Below are 21,681 nucleotides of genomic sequence, written 5' to 3' on the forward strand. Positions count from 1 at the left end.
AAATCTATTTTTAAAGAATGCCTGTTTTGACATTGTTAACTTATTTGATATTAAAATAAAAATTAAAATGATCACATAGAATGTTGGAAGTATCATCAGCAACATTTAATAAAGCTCAAAAGAAAATATTGACTAAAAATGATTTTTTTTTGCATTTTCCAGAGGATATTACAAAGCACACTGTTTTCTCTAGAGTTCTTTATGTTTTTTGTGAACATAACAATGAAATATTTCATTTGATCCTGTATGTATTGTGAGATTCAAAGCCCTAAAAACAAAACCTAGAAAACAAAAAACATGAATTGCAGTCAAACTGTTTTCTTTCTATTATTTTCTTTTTTTTGTACACCAACCCTCTAAAAAAAGATACTACTCTTCTAAAATTACTATTATATAAACTCCAGTAACACATATGTTATGTTTCTAAAAGTACTGAGTTTATTTTAAAGCATAACATCAAGTTTGAATTTCATGAAACAAAGCCATCTCTTCATTATACGTTGATTTTGGCAAAAAGTAAGACTAGCATACAATAGTTATATATGAAAAAGTAGTTTAAAGTAAGAGGTGTTTGCTTTTAGTGATAAAGTAGTATGAAACTAAAGTACTATATAAATCTTCTGTGCTCGTTATTTAGGCCATGTTTCCTGTCCTTTTTGAAGTCTTCAGACTTAACATTTTAAAAGTTGCCCTTTTTATTTGATACTTCTACTTTTTGCTGGAATAGAAGCATAGAAAAGATTCTCACTGCTTAGGCTAATATACTCATATAATACATCGCTAAACTGAAATAAGAAGGTAAGATATCTTAGGAATAATAGCATTTATGATTGCAAGTTTTTTTAAAGGGGCAAAACTACTAAGATTTGTTTTAGCAAAAACTCAAGGGAAACCAATATTGGGAAATAATCGCCAACCTATTTTATAAGAGTTATTTAAAAATCTAATCTCTTTGCTAGAGAATGCCGTTTTAAGCTTACTTGGCATCCTACTTCCATGATATACGTATGCATTATTTCACTGAGACAATCAACTTGGAAATATCATTCTATCATAGCTGTTAAACAAGGAACTTGTCCACTGAATGAATCTATTGTTTTTTTTATGTGTAGAAAGATATCTATTTTGATCACTGCAATATGCAATAAAGGCTACATTTAGAAGCTTGGAAAATCTGTGGTTCAATACGTAAAAGTTTCATCTACAAAAGAATGGGAATGTTATAATTACCATAGGAAATTACAATGTTTAACATATCACAAACATTACCTGCAAGTATTTTTTAATCACAATAATATAGCATCAAAAAGGTACATATTCTTGTTCACTAAAATTAATGAGGCAACGTAGGAGTAAGAGACAGGTTATTTTTCTCTCCCCTCCCTGCCTTTTAACATAGAGCCAGAGATACACTTAAGCTGCCATAAAAATGGCAAAAAAGGAGGAAAGGGTGTTTTCTCTGTAAAAATCATTGGTGTACACAGGATGTTTTGGCAGGTAACAACACTATGTGTATGATGTCTACTTATTAATATAATTTTATGTTAATATCCCATTCTCCTCACCATAATGCTCAAATTTTAATTTTGTATTCATTTTGAATGTTTGCATGTGAAAACACCAACTAATCTATTATTTCAACATTAAGCCTATTTATTTTGAAGCAAAGCTAATTCCGCTATTTTATAAAAGCAGTGGAGACTCATTTATCAGGATGCTTAAAGCACAGTGCTTAAGGTTCATGCTTGCTGCTTTGCTTGCACTTCTGCTTCCTGAAATGAAAAACAAACAAAACAGATAAGTTTAAACATCACAGAGCAAACATGCATGTGTATTTTAGTTAGACTACATTAGTTCTAACTACTAAGAATATACAAAAGTCCCCGGAAGAGATTTCTTAAAAAATTCTTAACAGAAAAGCTATAGAATACAAACAGATGTCTAGAAATACATTTACTAAGACTACCTAATCGTCCCTAATGATTTGAAATACCTCCATGAAAGCAAGTGATACACAGTTATAATTGATATTTTACTTTAAAATAGTCAGCTAGTTTGCTTTTGTGTGATTTTTTTCATGAAAATTGAGTATTCAAAAACATGGTTACCTAAAGTTTAAAATTAGTTGAGTTTTGGTTAATTAAAGTTTAAATTACTTAGAAAATGTGCTATCCATTAAAATATTGTAGTTTTCATGCTTTATGATAGTACACACAATAAAAAATCAGGTTGTCTTCCTTCTCCTCTGGAGAGTGAGGTACTCACCTCTAGCATAGGAACTCTGAACTATATGTGTGCTCTGGAACTCAACATAGTACTTGACGCAAAAAATAACTTCAAGGAAAGTTTGTTGAACTAAAGATGGGTGACAAGAGTGACTTCAGAAGAAGAAACATCGGACTTAAGTTGTAGAAATCAAGAGTGCTAGACAACATCATTCTAAACACCTGTCAATAATTCAATACTTGACAGTCTCAGGAGGACTGATACTGTCCAAATGGGTCCCAGTATTAGGTCCAAGAGAAGGGAGAAAAGCTAAAAGAGACACTAGATTTTTACCCGAAAAAAGCAAAAGTAAATGAAAGAAGAAAATATGAAACAATGCCAAAATGCATTCTTTGTAATCTTTAAAGAACAATGAAATATACTACTGACTTGTTGATATGGTTTGGCTCTGTATCCCCACCCAAATCCCATGTCAAATTGCAATTCCCAGTGTTGGAGGAGGCACCTTGTGGGAGGATATTTGATCATGAGGGTAGTTTCTAATAGTTTAGCACCATCCCCCTACTGCTGCTTGTCTAAAACTGTGTAGAATCTCTCCAGCTCTCTCCTGCCACCATGTGAAGATATGCTTCCTTCCCTTTGCCATGACTGTAAGTTTCCCGAGGATTCCCCAGTCATGGTTCCTGTACAGTCTTTGGAGCTGTGGGTCAATGAAATCTCTTTTTTCTTTATAAATTGTCCAGTCTCTAAAAGTTCTTTATAGCAATGTGAGAATAAATTAATATATAAAATTGGAACTGGGGTGAAATATTACTATAAAGATATCTGAAAATGTAGAAGCAACTTTGGGGCAGAGGTTGGAACAATTTGGTGGACTCAGAGGAAGGTAGAAAGATGAGGAAAAGTTTGGAACTTCCTAACGACTTGTTAAATTGTGATGACCAAATGCTGATAGTGATAAGGACAATAAGGTCCAGGCTGGTGGGATCTCTGATGAAGATGAAGAACTTATTTGAAACTGGAGCAAAGGTCACAACTACTATGTTTCAGCAAAGAGACTGGTGTCACTGTGCCCCAGTTCAAGGCACCTGTTGAACTTTGCACTCGATAAAGATGATATAGGGCAAGCTTGTCAACCCTGTGGTCCATGAGCTGCATGTGGCCCAGAACAGCTTTGAATGTGGCTGTATTAGTCTGTTTTCATGCTGCTAATAAAGACATACCTAAGACTAGGAAGAAAAAGAGGCTTAATTGTACTTACAGTTCCACACGGCTAGGGAAGCCTCAGAATCATGGTGGAAGGTGAAAGATACTTCTTACATGGAGGCAGCAAGAGAAAATGAGGAAGATGCAAAAATGGAAACCCCTGATAAAACCATCAGATATTGTGAGATTTATTCACTACCACGAGTACAGTATGGGGGAAACTGCCTTCATGATTCAAATATCTCCCAATGAGTCTCTACAAAACAGGTGAAAATTATGGGAATAAAATTCAAGATGAGATTTGGGTGAGAAGAAAGAGCCAAATCATATCATTCTACCCCTGGCCTCTCCAAATCTCATGTCCACACATTTCAAAACCAATCATGCCTTACCAAAAGTCCCACAAAGCCTTAACTCAGTTTAACATTAACCCAAAAGTCCACAGTCTAAAGTCTCATCTAAAACAAGGCAAGTCCCTTCCAACTATGAGAGTGTAAAATCAGAAGCAAGTTAATTACCTCCTGGATACAATGGTGGTACAGGTACTGAGTAAATACAGCTGTTCCAAATAGGAAAAATTGGCCAAAACAAAGGGGCTACAGGCCTAATGAAAGTCCCAAATCCAGCAGGGCAGTCAAATCTTAAAGCTCCAAAATAATCTTCTTTGACTCCATGTCTCACATCCAGGTCACATTGATGCAAGAGGTAGGTTCTCATGGTTTTGGGCAGCTCTGCCCCTGTGGCTCTGGAGGGTACAGCCTCCCACCCAGCTCCTTTCACAGACTGGTGTTGAGTGTATGCAGCTTTGCCAGGCACATGGTACAAGCTGTCAGAGGATCTACCATTCTGGGGTCTGGAAGACAGTGGCCCTCTTCTCACAACTCTACTAGGTGATGCCCCAGTAGGGACTCTGTGTGGGGGCTCCAACTTCCCATTTCCCTTCTGCACTACTCGAGCAAAGGTTCTCCATGAGAGCTCCAACCCTGCAGCAAACTTCTGCTTGCACATCCAGATGTTTTCATACATCCTCTGAAATCTAGATGAAGGTTCCCAAACCTCAATTCTTGACCTCTGTGCACCCATAGGCTCAACACCATGTGGAATTTGCCAATGCTTGGGGCTTGTACCCACTGAAGCCATGGCCTGAGCTGGACCTTGGCCCCTTTTAGTCATGGCTGGGATGCAGGGCACCAAGTCCCTAGACTACACACAGCATGGGGACACTGGGTCTGGCCCACAAAACCATTTTTTCCTCCTAGGCCTCTGGGCCTGTGATGGAAGGGGCTGCCGTGAAGACTTGTGACATGCCCTATGGACGTTTTTCCCATTTTCTTAGGGATTAACATTCGGCTTCTCATTATGTATGCAAATTTCTGCAGCCAGCTTGAATTTCTCCTCAGAAAATGGGTTTTTCTTTTCTATTACATTGACAGGCTGCACATTTTCCAAACTCTTATGCTCTGCATCCCTTATGAAACTGAACGCCTTTAACAACATATAAGTCACCTCTTGAATGCTATACTGCTTAGAAATTTCTTCCACCAGATACCCTAAATCATCTCTTTCAAGTTCAAAGTTCTATAAATCCCTAGGGCAGGGGCAAAATGCCACTAGTCTCTTTGCTAAAATGTAACAAGAGTCACCTTTGCTCCAGTTCCCAACAAGTTCTTCATTTCCAACTGAGACCACCTCAGGCTGGACCTTATTGTCCATATAGCTAATAAGCTTTTGGTCAAAGCCTTTAGTCTTTAGAAAGTCTTTGGAAAGTTCCAAACTTTCCCACATTTTCCTGTCTTCTGAGCCCTCCAAACTGTTCCAACCTCTGCCTGTTACCCAGTTACAAAGTCACTTCCACATTTTTTTTTTTGAGATGATATCTCACTCTATCACCCAGGTTTGTATGCAGTGGCACAATCTCAGCTTATGCAACCTTTAGAAAGTTCCAAACTTTGCCACATTTTCCTGTCTTCTGAGCCCTCCAAACTGTTCCAACTTCTGCCTGCTACCCAGTTAAAAAGTCACTTCCACATTTTTTTTTTTTGAGATGATGTCTAGTCTATCACCCAGGCTTGTGTGCAGTGGCACAATCTCAGCTTATGCAACCTCTGCCTCCCAGATTCAAGTGATCCTCCTGCCTCAGCCTCCCTGGTAGCTGGGACTACAGGCACATACCATCATGCCCAGCTAATTTTTGTATTTTTAGTAAAGACAGGGTTTCACCATGTTGGCCAGGCTGGTCTTGAACTCCTGACCTCAAGTGATCTGCCTGCCTTGGCCTCCCAAAGTGCTGGGATTGCAGACGTGAGCCACTGCCCCTGGCCTCTTCCATATTTTTAAGTATCTTTTCAGCAACACCCCACTCTACTGGTAACAATTTATTGTATTAGTCTGTTTTCACACTGTTGATAAAGACATACCTGAGGCTGGAAGAAAAAAAAATGTTTAATTAGACTTACAGTTCTGCATGGCTGAGGAGGCCTCAAAATCATGGGAGGAGGAGAAAGGCACTTCTTACATGGTAGCAGAAAGAGAAAATTAAGATCGCAAAAGCAGAACCCCCTAATAAAATCATCAGATTGTGAGACGTATTCACTACCACTAGAACAGTATGGGGCAAACTATTCCCATGATTTAAATTATCTCCCAATGGGTCTCTCCCATAACATGTGAGAATTATGGGAGTAAAATTCAAGATGAGATTTGGGTGTGGACACAGAGCCAAACTGTATCAGTGGTCCAACACAAAGACATAAACTTTCTTAAAACGTAAGAATTTTTTTTTTTTTTTTTACTTCATCACCTATCATTAGTGTCACTGTATTTTATGTGTGGCCCAAGACAATTCTTTTTCCCATTGTGGTGCAGGGAAGCCAAATGATTGGACGTTCCTGATTTAAGGTATCTGGTGGAATAAATTTCTAAGCAGCGAAGAGTTCAGGATGTAGCCTGGCTGCTTTTAACAACATAGCTCATATACATTCACAAAAAAATTGTCTGAAATTGTGACTTACATTGAAAAGGGAAGCAGAGTAAAAGTTTGGAAAATTTGAAACATGACCATATGGTAGAAAATAAAAACAGATTTTCAGGAAAGAAATTCAAGCTCACTGTAGAAATTTGCATAAGTAAGGGAGCTGAATGTTAATAGCCAAAACAGTGAAGAAAATACCTCCAGGGCATTTCAGAGGCCTTCATGGCAGCCCCTAACATCAAAGACCTGGAGGCCTAGGATAAAAAAAATGGTTTTGAGGTTGCACTGCTCTGTGCAACCTCAGGATATGACACTTCATGTTCCAGCCACTCCAGCTACAGCCATGACTAAAAGGGCTCAAGATGTGTGTCAGGCTGCTGCCTGCTGAATACTACTCTACTGTGTGTAGATGATGCAAGCCACAAACCTTGGGGGCTTCCACATGGTGTTAAGCCTGTAGGTGCACAGGGGGCAAGAGTTAAGGCTTCGGAGTCTCTGCCTAGATTTCAGAAGATGTATGAAAATACCTGGATGTGCAGGCAGAAGTCTGCTGCAAGCATGGAGCCCTCATAGAGAATCTCTACTAGGGTAGTGCTGAGAGGAAATGTGGGGTTGGGGCCCCCACACAAAGACACCACTGGAGCACTGCCTAGTGAAGCTGTGAGAAAGGAGCCACCCTCCTCCAGGCCCCAGAATGGTAGATCCAGTCACAGCTTGCACTGTGTGCCTGGAAAAGCCACAGGCACTCAACACCAGCCCATGAGTGCAGTTGCCAAGGCCGTACACTGCAAAGCCACAAGGACAGAGCTGTCCAAGACCTTGGGATCACATCCCTTGCATCAGTGTGCCTTGGATGTGAGACATGGAGTCAAAGAAGATTATTTATAAATGTTAAGATTTAATAATTGTCCTACTGGGTTTCAATATTACATAGAGCCATTTTGTCAGTTTTGGCCAATTTCTCCTTTTTGTAATAGGGGCATTTACTGAATGCCTGTACCCCTATTATATCTTGGAAGTAACTAACTTGTTTTTATTTTACAGGCTCAAAGGCCAAAGGGACTTACCTCATCTCAGATGAGACTTTGGACTTGGATTTTTAAGTTCATGCTGAAAGAAGTTAGGACTTTGGAGAACTGTTGAGAAGGGATGATGATATTTTGCAATGTGAGAAGAACATGAGATTTGGCAGGAGCCAGAGCAGAATGATATGGTTTGGTTCTGCATCTGCACCCAAATCTCATGTCCAATTATAATTCCCAGTGTTGGAGGAGGGGCCTAGTGAGAGGTAACTGGATCATGGGGGTGGTTTCTAATGCTTTAGAACCATCCCTTTATTGCTGTTTGTCTAAAAGTGTATAGCACCTGCCTCCACCCCTCCTGCCACCATGTGAAGATGTGCTTCCTTCCCCTTTGCCTTCCACCATGACTGTAAGTTTCCTGAGGCCTCCCAATCCATGCCTGCTTTACAGTCTGTGGAACTGTAAGTCAAGTAAACCTCTTTTCTTTGTAAATTACTCAGTCTCTGGTTCTCGTTTATAGCAGTATGAGAACGAACTAATACACTCACATTTGTAAAAGCCTAGTCAAAAAAGGAAAAGTCCCTAACTTCTTTTGAATCTTTATCATAGCGTTTGAATGTCAAAATGAATATATCTTAGAGTCACACTATGAATCTTGTTTCATTTTATAGAACAAGCTTTCAGGAATTTCTACACATAATTCAAAAAACACTTTATACTAAGACTCCTCAAAGACATAGCATATATAGTCGGAGAAGCAGTTGTATAATAATGCAAAAATGTCCTAACATGAAATCCTTCTTTCTCTGAGGACCTAACATTGCTACATAACCAGTATTTTGTTGTATTTTTTTATTTTGAATTTTTGTAGGTACCTAGTAGGTATATATATTTATGAGGTACGTGACATGTTTTGATACAGGCATGCAATGCATAATAAACACATCTGGGTAAATGGGATATCCATAACTCAAGCATGTATCCTTTGTATTATAAACAACACAATTATACTCTTAGTTATTTTAAACTATATAATTAAATTATTATTTACTGTACTCCTCACGATATGGTATCAAACACTAGGTCTTATTGTCTGTTTCTGTTTTTTTGTGCCATTAACCATCACACTTCTCCAGAATCCCGTACTACCTTTCCCAGCCTCTGGCAACCATCCTTCTATTCTCTATATCCATGAGTTCAATTGCTTGATTTTTAGATCCCACAAATAAGTGAGAACATGTGGCAATTGTCTTTTTGTTCCTGGCTGATATCACTTAAAACAATAATCTCCAGTTCCATCCATTTTGTTGCAAATGACTGGATCTCATTCTTTTTTATGGCTGAATACTACTCTACTGTGTGTAAGTACCATATTTTCATAACCCACTCATCTGTTCATGAACACTAAGGTTACTTCCAAGTCTTGGCTATTGTGTACAGTGTGGCAACAAACACGAGATTGGAGCTATCTCTTTGATATACTGATTTGCTTTCTTTGGGGTATATACCCAGTAGTAGGGTTGCTGAATCATATGATAGTTTTACTTTTAGTTTCTTGAGGAACCTCCAAACTATTCTCCATAGTGGCTGTATTAATTTACATTCCCACCAACAGTGTATGAATGATCCCTTTTCTCTTCATCCTTACCAGCATTTATTATTGCCTGTCCTTTGGATAAAAGCCATATTAACCGGGATGAGATGGTATCTCATTGTAGTTTTTATTTGCATTTTTTTAATGATCAATGACGTTTAGCACCATTTCACATGTCTGTTTGCAACTCGTATGTCTTCTTTTGACAAATAATTACTCAAATCTTTTGCCTATGTTTTAACTGTATCATTCAAATTTTTCCTATAGTTTTTTTGTTTGTTTGATTGTTTAAGGCAGTCTCACTCTGTCACTCAGGCTGAAGTGCAGTGGCACAATCTTGGCTCACTGCAACCTCCACCTCCTGGTTTCAAGTGATTCTCATGTCTCAGCTTCCTGAGAAGCTTGTCTTACAGATGTGTGCCACTATGCACAGCTAATTTTTGTATTTTTTAGTAGAGACAGGGTTTCATTTTGTTGGTCAGGATGGTCTCAAACTCCTGGCCTCAAGTGATCTGTTGTAGCCTCTCAAAATGCTGTGACTGCAGGTGTGAACCTCCATGCCTGGCCCCTATAGAGTGGTTTGAGTCTCTCATATATGCTGGTCACCAATCCCTTGTCAGATGGGTAGTTTGCAAATATTTTCTTCCATTCTTTGAGTTGTCTCTTCATTCTGTTTACTGTTTCCTTTGCTGTGAAGAAATCTTTTTAGCTTGATATGATCCCATTTGTCCATAATTACTTTGGTTGCCTGTGCTTTGGCAGTATTACTCAAGAAATTTTTGCCCAGTTCAATGTCCTGGAGAGTTTCTACAGTATTTTCTTGTAATTGTTTCAAAGTTTGAGGTCTTAGATTTAAGTCTGTATTGTGAAATGATTTTTGTATATGGCAAGAGACAGGGGTCAAGCTTCATGCTTCTAGAAGTGGATATCCAGTTTTCCCAGCACCATTTATTGAAGTGACTCTCTTTTCCCCAGTGTATGTTCTTGGCATCTTTGTAAAAAATGAGTTCACTGTAGGTGTGTGGACTTGTTTCCGGGTTCTCTATTCTGTTACCTTGGTTATGTGTCTGTCTTTATGCAAGTCACATGCTGTTTTGATTAGCTCTGTCTTGTATTTTAATTTGAAGTCAGGCAATGTGATTCCTCTAGTTTTGTTCTTTTCACTTAGGAAAGCATAGGCTATTCTGGGTCTTTTATGGTTCCCTATGAATTTTAGAATTTTTTTTCCTATTTCTGGGAAGAATATCATTGATATTTTGATGTTGATTGCATTTAATCTGCAGATTGTTTTGGATGGCATAAACATTTTAACGATATTGATTCTTTCAATCCATGAACATGGAATTTTTTCAATTTTTTGTGTCCTCTTCAATTTCTTTCATCAGTGTTTTATCATTTTAATTGTAGAAATCTTTAAGATCTTTGGTGAAGTTAATACCTAGGTATTCAGTTTTATTTGTAGCTAGTGTAAATGGGATTATTTTATTTGTAGCTATTGTAAATGGGATTACTTCTTATATTTCTTTTTCAGATTATTTGCTGTTGACATATAGAAATGCTACTGACTTTGTATGTTGATTTTGCATCATGCAACTTTACTGAATTTGTTTATCAGTCCTAACAGTTTGTTGGTGTCTTTAGAACTTTCTGAATACAACATCATATCATTTGCAAACAGGGATAATCTGACTTCTTCATTTTGAGTTTGGATAACCTTTAGGTATTTTCCTTATCTGGCTGCTCTAGCTAAGACTTCCAGTACTACGTTAAATAACAGTAATGAAAGTGGCATCACTGTAGTGTTCCAGATCTTATAGGAAAGGCATTCAGTTTTTCCTCATTCAGCATGATACTAGCTGTAGTTCAGTCATATATGCCTTTTATTATGTTGAAGTATGTTCCTTCTGTACTTTTTTTTATAGCTTTATCTTGAAGGGATGTTGTACTATATCAAATGCTTTTTCAGCATCAAATGAAATGATCATATCATTGTTATCCTTCATCCTGTTGTTATGATGTGTAACATTGTTTGATTTGTTTTTGTTTTTTTAAATATATTTTATTGCACTTTAGGGTCTGGGGTACATGTGTAGAACATGCAGGATTGTTGCATACATAGGTACAAACATGGCAATGTGATTTGCTGCCTCCATCCCCGTCACCTATATTTGTTTGATTTGTGTATATTGAACCATCATTTTATCCCAGACAAAATTTCCCACTTGGTCATGATGAATGATCTTTCTAATGTAATGGTGAATTATGTTTGCTAATATATTTTTGAAAAATTTTGCATCAATATTCATCAGATATATTGTCCTGTAGTTTTTTTTACTTCTTTCTTACTTGCTTTCTTTCTTTTTTAATGTATCCTTGTACGATTTTGGTACCAGGGTAATTTTGGCCTCATGAAATAAGTTTGGAAGTAGTCCTTTCTCCTCTATTCATCAGAATAGTTTGAGTAAAATTGGTATAAGCATTTCATCAAATGTTTGAAAAAAATCAGCAGTAAAGTCATTGGGTTCTGGGCTTTTCTTTACTGGTAGACATTTTGTTATGGCTTTAATCTAGTTACTTGTAATGTTCTGTTCAGGTTTTGGATTTCTTCATGATTCAGTCTTGGTAGGTTGTATGTGTCTAGAAGTTTGTCCATTTCTTCTAGATTTTCCAATTTATTGGTATATCCATATCATTGCTTGTAGTAGCCACTAATAATCCTTTGAATTTTCTGCAGTACAAGTTGTAATGCCTCCTTTTTCATCTCTGATTTTTAGTTAAATCTTCTCCTCTTGTTTTTTAGTCTGGCTAAAGGTTTGTCAATTTTGTTTAACTTTTCAAAATAGCAACTTTTTCTTTCATAGGTCTTTTGTATGTTTTCTTCATTTTCATTGGTAACTAGTATTTTGGAAAAAAGTTTATTTCCCTAAAGTGACATTCTATCAATCTTTCCCATAATTTGTCATAAATTCTACAGCTCTAGGTTATTATTTTTAATGGGAAAAATCACTAGTATACACATCCAAAACAAAATTCCATTTAAAATTCTTTGTAATTTGTCTTTAGAATACATCATAGATATAATAAATTATTTACCTTTCTAATCATATTTTATACATCAAATATGTAAATTTATCTGAACTCTTTATTAGTGCCTAAAAGCAAACTGTCAGTATTTACAGAATTATGAGTCATCTAATTAACCAGAGAGCTTTAGCAGCAAGTATATGATGTTCTCTCCCTCCCCATTCCCAAAGTAAACATCATTCCATAAATGCACTGGTTCTAAATCAGATAATCCCGAACTAAAATTTCAGTTCTACTACTAAATCATTATATATCCTTGGACAAATTACTTAAATTGTCCTCTCTAACGTGGCTCTAAGTACATCTAGCCTACAGGGATGGTGGAAAGTTAAAATGAGATGTACCTGAGGTGCCTATCTCAGTGCTTGGGCCATTATAGGTATCCATTTTTTTTTCCTGCTTTTTCCCTCTCCTTTTTTTTTCCCTAGCAGCTAAAACCAATACCACAGCTATGTTTATGAACATGCAGTCTTTCTTGGAGATGCAGTCAAAATAGGATAAATTAAGTATAAATAGGATTGCTTCAAATATCACAGCAGAGACAGACTCCATAGTTCCTCTCTGGAGCAGTGTAATTCAACTAAAGCTAATGAGAACATTTCTCTGACCCATATCCTCTATTCTTTTAACAGAAGTGAACATGTCTTTGCCAAAAGAGTCATTTTCCTTTATGCACAAGCATCACCAAATTTTTATTTTGTAGTAAAATATCAGTTATTTTATATCTCAAAACCATCATGTCCACTTTAAAGTAAGAAATGCTAGTACTAAGAAATGTTTCATATTGATAACATTGAGTAAATAATAGTAAATAAATACATATCTTGTTTTGAACAATCAAATACACAAAAGAATATAACAATTATTTGTCGTACACAGAAGGATTTTTTGCTTTATGGAAATATTTGACACAGAGTACTTTTCAATATCAAGTTTGTTTTCAAAGTTTGAAGATTATAACTAATACTTCTATTCATGTTTTTATCCATGAAGGTTTTTCCATGTATAGGATTATTTCACTTGATTGTAATACCCAATGTGAAGTCATTGGGTGAAGAAGTACCAATATTTTTGAGATTCTTGATACATATTTGGCATTTTGGCACTATTACAATTTTGTTTTATTTTTGCTGATATTACAGATAAAAATTTTAACTGATTTTATCATACTTCTTTTATTATCAATTGAATTTTTCAATGTGGGTTAACTAGTTGTCTTTCTTATTTAGTATACTTTCTGCTTTAGGCCCTCTCAATCACTTTTCTGAACTCTTAGGGTGTCCTCTAATGGGGCTGCCTATTTCTAATTCCTCATTTCTTCAATATTCCACAAGCCATATAGCTGCCAAAAGTATTTTCTTAAGACATAGATTAAATTGCATCTTGTTTTTTAACTTTTATTTTAGGCTCTGGGATATATGTACAGGTCTGTTATAAAAATGGACACAAGCTGGAAGCATTCCCCTTGAAAACCAGCACAAGACAAGGAAGCCTTTTCTCACCACTCCTATTCAACACAGTATTGGAAGTCCTGGATATAGCAATCAGGCAAGAGAAATAAATCACATCTTAAAATGCAGAGATGGTTATATCATTATCTCTTCCCATTTATCATCATGGTTTTTGGACACCCAGAGGATAAAGATGAAATTACCTAACACAGGAATCAATCTCACCTCCTGATACAGCGTCCTCTATTTAATATGCCTTATTCTGGAGCCATGATGTACTACACTCTGCTCTGTGAACACAGCATAATGTGCAGCTACATCCCAATGCAATGGTTTCTTTAGCAAGTCTTTCTGTGAAAGACGCCTTAGTGTCACGTCAATATTTTGGAATCCCCAACAGCTTAAATATCACTCCCTCTATGAACTCTTCCCCAACCGTCTAAGTAGGAATTTATTTCCTCTGGACTCCTACAGCACTTCATTCACACAAATCTTATAAAATTTACCAAGAAATGCCTTTAACTATAATTACTTGCAGACTTCTTTGGTTTGTAATTATAGTATACATGTCTTTCACTAGGTTATTAGCATTTTGAATGTAGGAACTAGGCAGTACTCTCTGTAACTTGTCTTACCATTAATATTCAGTCAATGCTTGACACTCAAAAAATACTTTTTGAATGAATAAATGAATGAGTTAATCCGAATTTTATTGAAAAATGAGTCATCAACTGTAGAAAATAAATTATCCTTTCTTTCATACTTCCTCTAATCTTCACTGAACTCAATGACAATTTGAGTCTTATTTTTTTCCATGAGTTATTGGAATACAGGTGGAATTAGGTTACATGAATAAGTTCTTTAGCAGTGATTTGTGAGATTTTTGGAGCACTCATAACCTAAGAAGTATACATGGCACCATATTTGTAGTCTTTTATCCCTTGCCCCCGTCCCACACTTCCCCTCAAGTCCCCAAAGACAACTGTATCATTCTTATGCCTTTGCATCCTCATAGCTTAGCTCCCACATATCAGTGAGAATATACAATGTTTGGTTTCCCATTCCTGAGTTACTTCACTTAGAATAATAGTCTCCAATTTCATTCAGGTCACTGCAAATGCTGTTAATTCATTCCTTTTTATGGCTGCACAAGATTCCATCATATATATAAATGGAATATATATACTACAGTTTCTTTATCTACTCATTGATTGCTGAGCATTTGGGTCAGTTCCATGATTTTGCAATTGTGCACTGCACTGCTATAAACATGTGTGTCTTTTACTCTGGGTGAATACCCAGTAGTGGAATTGCTGGATCAAATGGTAGTTCTATTGTTACCTCTTTAAGGAATCTCCACACTGTTTTCCATAGTGGCTGTACTAGTTTACAATCCCACCAGCAGTGTAGAAGTGTCCCCTCTTCACTATATCCACGCCAACATGTTGTTTTAAATTTTTTGATTATGTATATTCTTGCAGAAGTAAGGTAGCATCACATTGTGGTTTTGATTTGCATTTCCCTAATCATTAGTGATGTTGAGCATTTTTTCATATGGTTATTGGCCATTTGTATATTTTCTTTTGAGAATTGTCTATTCATGTCCTTACCCCACTTTTTGATGGGCTTTTTTTTTCCTGCTTTGTTTGAGTTATTTGTAGATTCTGGATATTAGTCCTTTGTCAGCTTTACAGATTGTGAAGATTTTTCTCCTGCCCTGAGGGTTGTCTCCTTAGACTGTTGATGGTTCCTTTAGCCATGCAAAACTCTTTAGTTTAATTAGGTCCCACCTATTTATCTTTGTTTTTATTGCATTTGCTTTTGGGTTCTTGGTCAGAAAATCCTTGCCAAAGCTAATGTCTAGAAGGGTTTTTTTCTGATGTTATCTTCTATAATTTTTATAGTGTCAGGTCTTAAATTTAAATTTAAGTCTTTACATTTAAGTCTTTAATCCATCTTGAGTTGACTTTTGTATAAGGTGAGAGATGAGGATCCAGTTTCATTCTCCTATATGTGGCTAGTCAATTGTCCTAGCACCATTTATTGAAAAGGGTGTGCTTTCCCCACCATATGATTTTGTTTACTTCGTTAAAGATCAGTTGGTTGTAAGTTTCTACTATGGCCTCATAGTATAGTTTGCTATCAGGTAGTGTGATACCTCCAGATTTAATTTTTTTGCTTAGTCTTGCTTTGGCTATGCGGGCTCTTTTTTGGTTTCATATGAATTTTAGAATTTTTTTTTCTATTCTGTGAAGAATGATGGTGGTATTTTCATGAGAATTGCATTGAATTTGTAGGTTACTTTTGGCAGTTTGGTCATTTTCACAATACTGATTGTATCCACCCATGAGCATGAGATGTGTTTCTATTTGTTTTATCTATGATTTCTTTCAGCAGTGTTTTGTAGTTTTCCTTGTAGGGGTCTATTGACTCCTTAGTTAGGTATATTCCTAAGTGGTTTTTATTTGTTTCTTTTGCAGCTATTGTAAAAAGGGTTTGAGTTCTTGGTTTGACTCTCTGATTGGTTATTGTTGGTGTATGGAAGAGCTACTGATTTGTGTACATTAATCTTGTATCCAGAAACTTCCGCTGAATTCTTTTATCAGTTCTAGGAGCTTTCTGGAGGAGTCTTTAGGGTTTTCAAGATAAATGATCATATCATCAGCAAACAGTGACAGACTGACTTCCTCTTTACCAGTTTGGATGCTCTTTATCTCTTTCTCTTGTCTGATTGTGTTGGCTAAGATTTCCAGTACTATGTTGAAGAGAATTGGTGAGAGTGGGCATCCTTGTCTTGCCCCAGTTCTCAGCAGGAATGCTTTCAACTTTTCCCCATTCAGTACTATGTTGGATGTGGGTCTGTCATTGGTGGCTTTTATTACATTAAAGTCTGCCCCTTGTATTCCTATTTTGCTGGGAGTTTTAATCATAAAGTAATGCTGGATTTTGTTGAATGATTTTTCTGCCATCTATTGAGATGATCATGTGATTTTTTTTGTTTTTAGTTCTGTTTATGTGGTGTATCAGCTTCATTGACCTGTGTATGTTAAACCATCCCTGCATCCTTGGTATGAAACCCATTTGATTATGGTGGATTATCTTTTTGATATGTTGTTGGATTTGGTTAGCTAGTATTTTGTTAAGTATTTTAGCATCTATGTTTATCAAGGATATTGGTCTGTCGTTTTCTTTTTTGGTTGGGTCCTTTCCTGGTTTTGGTATTAGGGTAATGCTAGCTTTATTGAATGAGTAAGGGAGGGTTCCTTCTTTCATTATCTTACAGAATAGAGCCAAAAGGATTGGGACCAATTCTTCTTTGAATGTTTGGTAGAATTCTGCTGTGAATCCAACTAGTCCTGGGGTTTTTTTGTTGGTAATTTAAAAATTACCATTTAAATAATTGATGCTTGTCATTGGTCTTTTAGTGTAACTTGTTCTTTCTGATTTAAACTAGGAAAGTGGTATTTTTCCAAGAATGTATCCATCTCTTCTAGGTTTTCTAGTTTATGTGCATAGAGGTGTTCACAGTAGCCTTGAATGATCGTCTGTATTTCAGTGGTGTCAGTTGTAATATTTCCTGTTTCATTTCTTAGTGAAGTTATTTGGATTTTCTCTCTTCTTTTCTTGGTTAATCTTGCTAATTGTCTATCAATTTTATTTATCTTTTCAAATAACCAGCTTTTGTTTCATTTATCTTTTGTTTTGCTGCTGTTGTTTCAATTTCATTTGGTTCTGCTCTGATCTTGGTTATCTCCTTTTTTCTGCTGGGTTTGGTTTTGGTTTGTTCTTGTTTCTCTATTTCTTTGAAGTGTGACCTTAGATTGTCTGCTTGTGCTCTTTCAAATTTTTTGATGTAGGTGTTTAGGGCTATGAACTTTCCTCTTAGCACTGCCTTTGCTGTATCCCAGAGGTTTCAATAGATTGTGTCATTATTGTCATTCAGTTCAAATAATTTTTTAATTTCTATCTTGATTTTGTTTTTTACCTAATGCTGATTCAGGAGCAGGTTAGTTAATTTCCATGTATTTGCATGGATCTGTTTCCAGGATTTGTTTCAAAGTTTAGAGCTCCTTTTAGCAATTCTTCTAGCGGTGGCTTGGTAAGAGCAAATTATCTCAGAATTCGTTTGTCTGAAAAGAGCTGTATGTTTCCCTCATATATGATGCTTAGTTTCACTCAATATAAAATTGTTGACTGATAATCACTTTGTTTTGTTGGCTGAAGTTAGGGCCCCAATCCCTTCTATCTTATAGGGTTCCTGCTGAAAAATCTGCAGTTCATCTGATAATGTTCTTCCTTTAGAGGTTACCTGGTACTTCTGTCTCACAGCTCTTAAGATTCTTTCCTTTGTCTTAACTTTGGATAACCTGATAACAATGTGCCTAAGGAGAAGATGTTTCTGCAATGAATTTTCCAGGTGTTTTTTGTGCTTCTTGTATTTGGATGTAGAGGTCTCTACCTAGGCCAGATAAGTTTTCCTCATTTATTTCCCCAAATACGTTTTCCAAGCTTTTAGAATTCGATTTTTCCTCAGGAACACCAATTATTCTTAGTTTTGGTCATTTAACACAATCCCAGACTTCTTGGAGGCTTTGTTCATATTTTCTTATTCTTTTTTCTTTGTCTTTTTTGGATTGGGTTAATTCAAAGACCTTGTCGTCAGTCTCTGAATTTCTTTCTTCTACATGTTCAATTCTATTGCTGAGACTTTCCAAAGCATTTCATGTTTCTAAGCATTTGTCCAAAGTTTCCTGAATTTTGTATTTTTTTTCTTTAAGTTATCTATTTCATTAAATATTTTTCCCTTTACTTCTAGTATCATTTTTTGGATTTCCTTGCATTGGGCTTTGCCTTTCTCTGGTCCCTCCTTGATTAGTTTAATAACTAACCCCCTGAATTCTTTTTTAGGTAAGTTAGGGATTTCTTCTTGGTTTAGATTCAATACTGGTGAACTAGTGTGTTTTTTTCCTGATGTTGAAAGGCCTTGTTTTTTCATATTACTGGAGTTGGTTTTCTGGTTCCTTCTTATTTGGGTAGGCTCTGTCAGAGGAAAGATCTAAGGCTGAAGGCTGTTGTTCAGATTATTTTGTCCCGGGGGGTGTTCCATTGATGTAGTATTTTCCCCTTTTTTCTATAAATGTGGCTTCCTGTGAGCCAAACTGCAGTAAACGTTGTCTCTCTTCTGGGTCTAGCCACCCAGCGAGACTACCCAGCTCTGGGCTGGTACTGGGGGTTGTCTCCACAGAGTCCTATGATGTGAACCATCTATGGGTCTCTCAGCCATGTATACCAGTGCCTGTTTCGGTGGAGGTGGCAGAGGGTGCAATGGACTCCATGAGGGTCCTTAGCTTTGGTGGTTTAATACTCTATTTTTGTGCTGGCGGGTCAAAAATTGATGCTTTCCAGACAGCATCAGCTGTAGTATTCTGGAGAGGGACCATCAGTGGGTGGAGCCCTAGAACTCCCAAGATTATATGCTCTTTGTCCTCCACTAGGGTGGACAGGGAAGGACCATCAGTTAGGGTCAGGGCTAGGCATGTCTGAGCTCAGACTCTCCTTGGATGGGTCTTGTTGAGGCTGCTGTGAGGGATGGGGGTGAGATTCCCAGGTCACTGGAGTTTTGTACCTAGGAGGATTGTGGCTGCCTCTGCTGAGTCATGCAGGTTGTCAGGGAAGTCGTGATAAGTTGGCAGTCACATGCCTCGCCCAGCTCCCAGGCAAACCAAAGGATCAGTCTCACTCCCACTGTGGCCCCCTCCGACAGCCCTGAGTCTGTTTCCAGGTGGAGGGCAAGTGGGGCTTAAAAATTCACCCAAGGTTATCTGCTTCCCAGCTGTGAAAAAAAAAAGAGCTTTAGTTCTCCCCTTGCCTGTGAAGTCTGCAAGGAGTATTTGTGGCCTTTCCCTAGTTCTGGCCAGGAGGCCTCTCGCCCTGTTCAAATTGTTACAAAATTTGACTAGAGAATTCCTTCTTTCTGTGAAGTTTTACCCGCTGCTCCTCTGGCCACCCTCCAGATGGATCCTGGTGGTGCCAGGCAGAAATGGGCTGCTTGGGGACCCAGTGAGCTCCCAGGGCCTTCCTGTTGCTTCCTCTACCCCTGTATTTCACTGGGCTCTCTAACTTGACTCAGCTCCAGGTAAAGTTGGAAACTTCTCCTGTAAAGAGACCTTCAGCTTCTCTAGTCGGGGAGTGTGTTGGGGAGAGGAGGGTATCCCTTTTCCACTTCCACAGTTGGGGCACTAACAGAATTTGGGGTGTCTCCTGGGTCCGACAGGAGAAGTCCGCTTCCTTGAGATGGTCTGTGGTCCTCTCAGGATTGCTGGTTTGTTCCTGCAGTCTATCTGGGTCTAAAATTCACGATGCAAGCCTCCGGATGCTGCAATCTAGTCCTCTTACTATCTTATTTTTTTAAAAGTGCCTTGCCTAACTTTTCCTATGGTTCAGATTATACAAACCCTAAAATGTAACATTTTATCCATGGGAAAAGAAATTTCAGCAAGAAAACCCTATCGCAATGACATAAACACGGTACTAGTAAATTCTGTCTAGTGAAAACAGACAATTTTCACTAGCAAAATGACTTTTAAAATAGGAGACCTTATAAATAGGAGACTTTTAAAAGTGGAGAAGGAATTGGAGTTTCAAGAATCTGTCTAACATAAAATTAGTTGCCAAGAGCAAAACATAGAATGATAGAGCAAGAGACACGCATTTTGATTAAGGCAGTTTGTGTGGACAAGTTTTAATATAAAAGGAAAAGGTATGTTTAAAGTTGATAGTTTTGAGACATCCCATTAGATAGACAATTTTATTGCTGCTTCCTTTATTTGGTATTTCTAGAAAATGCTGCTACTAAAAATTTTAATTTGTGTTGGCAGGAACAAAAGCCTCAAATTTGTCCAGCAATTTAGTGACCAGTTTTGCAATGCAGATGCTCTTAATTAACTTGAATGGATAATTCTCTCATTTGCTCTTGCAAAAAGACAATAAATGCTGCCAAGGAGATTACCATAAACTAAGATGCTTACTGTCAATGTAGAACCATGTAGGACAGCTAAAATAATGAAGGCTTTAAAAATACTAAGCACTTATTCATGAGTAAGTCAATAAGGAATTTGCTGCTGTGGGCAGTTTGATGGGGAAGTCAGTCTACCTACCTGCTAAACACATAGTTTATGTATTTGGTTATGCATATCTGTCTGCCCTAATAGAGATTAGGTGCATACAGAGTAAAGGACCGCCTCTGACTTAATCTGAATACTTAACAAAAGCGAAAATTTTACTGATTAAAAAAGCTCAGTAGCAACAAAATGACCTATAAAGCAGGAAAAAAAGGGTATCATACCTTTGAACCAGGTGGGGCTGTCAGGCCTAAGAAAGCATACACTGCATTATTTTCTCTGGCTTCAAAGAAGGCATCATAGTCCTTGATAAAAAGAAGGTAAAATTAATTAACAATATGCAATACCAATAAAAGAAAAAAAAAAGAGATTTATTCACAATGACCTGACTGGTCGACAGACTCAGCTACCTCCTTGGGGACAGACTAACTCCCTTAAAACTAGAATTCTGGAAGGAGTAAGGAGTAACAAAGACGCAAGGCTTCTGGATCTTATTTAATTTAGCTTGAAAAGTATGCTATACTATGGGACAAAAACTGCAGAATGATTTATTCCACATCATATCAAATTTAAATCTGCCTGCAGCCTCCTCCACCATGGAAAACAGGCACCTATTTCCCAGTAAGAAGATGCCTGTTTCTGGTCAGACACTGTTCTTTACATTCTCCATATTTCTGTTCCATTATTCATTTAAGTTGAGATTTTCTCAGAGCCCACAGTAGACTAGATATTAGCTAGACATGCCCAGGGCCAGAAGAACAGTTAATCTGTGCTGTGCTTTAAGAAAGGCAATGAGATATGCATGATACATTACCAGAAGAACAACAGCTAAGAGGTTTCAACCTGGGGAATGCAAGAGAATCTTCACATGACTAAATTTGGTTGGGATTCCTACTGTCATCTTCTAAGTCACAAGGCATTCTCCAAAAGTAACAAACTTTCCTAAGTTTGGCTGTGACGCATAATCAATAGCAAACATATTTAGAAAACATAGCCATTATCTACA

General features: G+C 37.2%; 1 protein-coding gene across 1 annotated transcript in view; it reads right to left on the bottom strand.

Moving 5' to 3' along the window:
• Positions 1 to 415: 415 nt before the first annotated feature.
• Positions 416 to 21,681, bottom strand: part of SH3BGRL (SH3 domain binding glutamate rich protein like) — a 107,376-nt gene continuing 86,110 nt past the window's right edge. Inside the window, exons 3-4 of the mRNA XM_012455735.3 lie at positions 20,900 to 20,980; positions 416 to 1,772 (exon numbers count right to left, since the gene is read on the bottom strand). Of these exons, the coding sequence (XP_012311158.1) occupies positions 1,740 to 1,772; positions 20,900 to 20,980 (114 nt within the window). The 3' untranslated portion in view covers positions 416 to 1,739. The remainder of the gene's footprint in view (positions 1,773 to 20,899; positions 20,981 to 21,681) is intronic.

Source organism: Aotus nancymaae, unplaced genomic scaffold, assembly GCF_030222135.1.
Source record: "Aotus nancymaae isolate 86718 unplaced genomic scaffold, 86718_ANA_hifiasm-v0.15.2.pri h1tg000004l, whole genome shotgun sequence".
NCBI lineage: Eukaryota > Metazoa > Chordata > Mammalia > Primates > Aotidae > Aotus > Aotus nancymaae.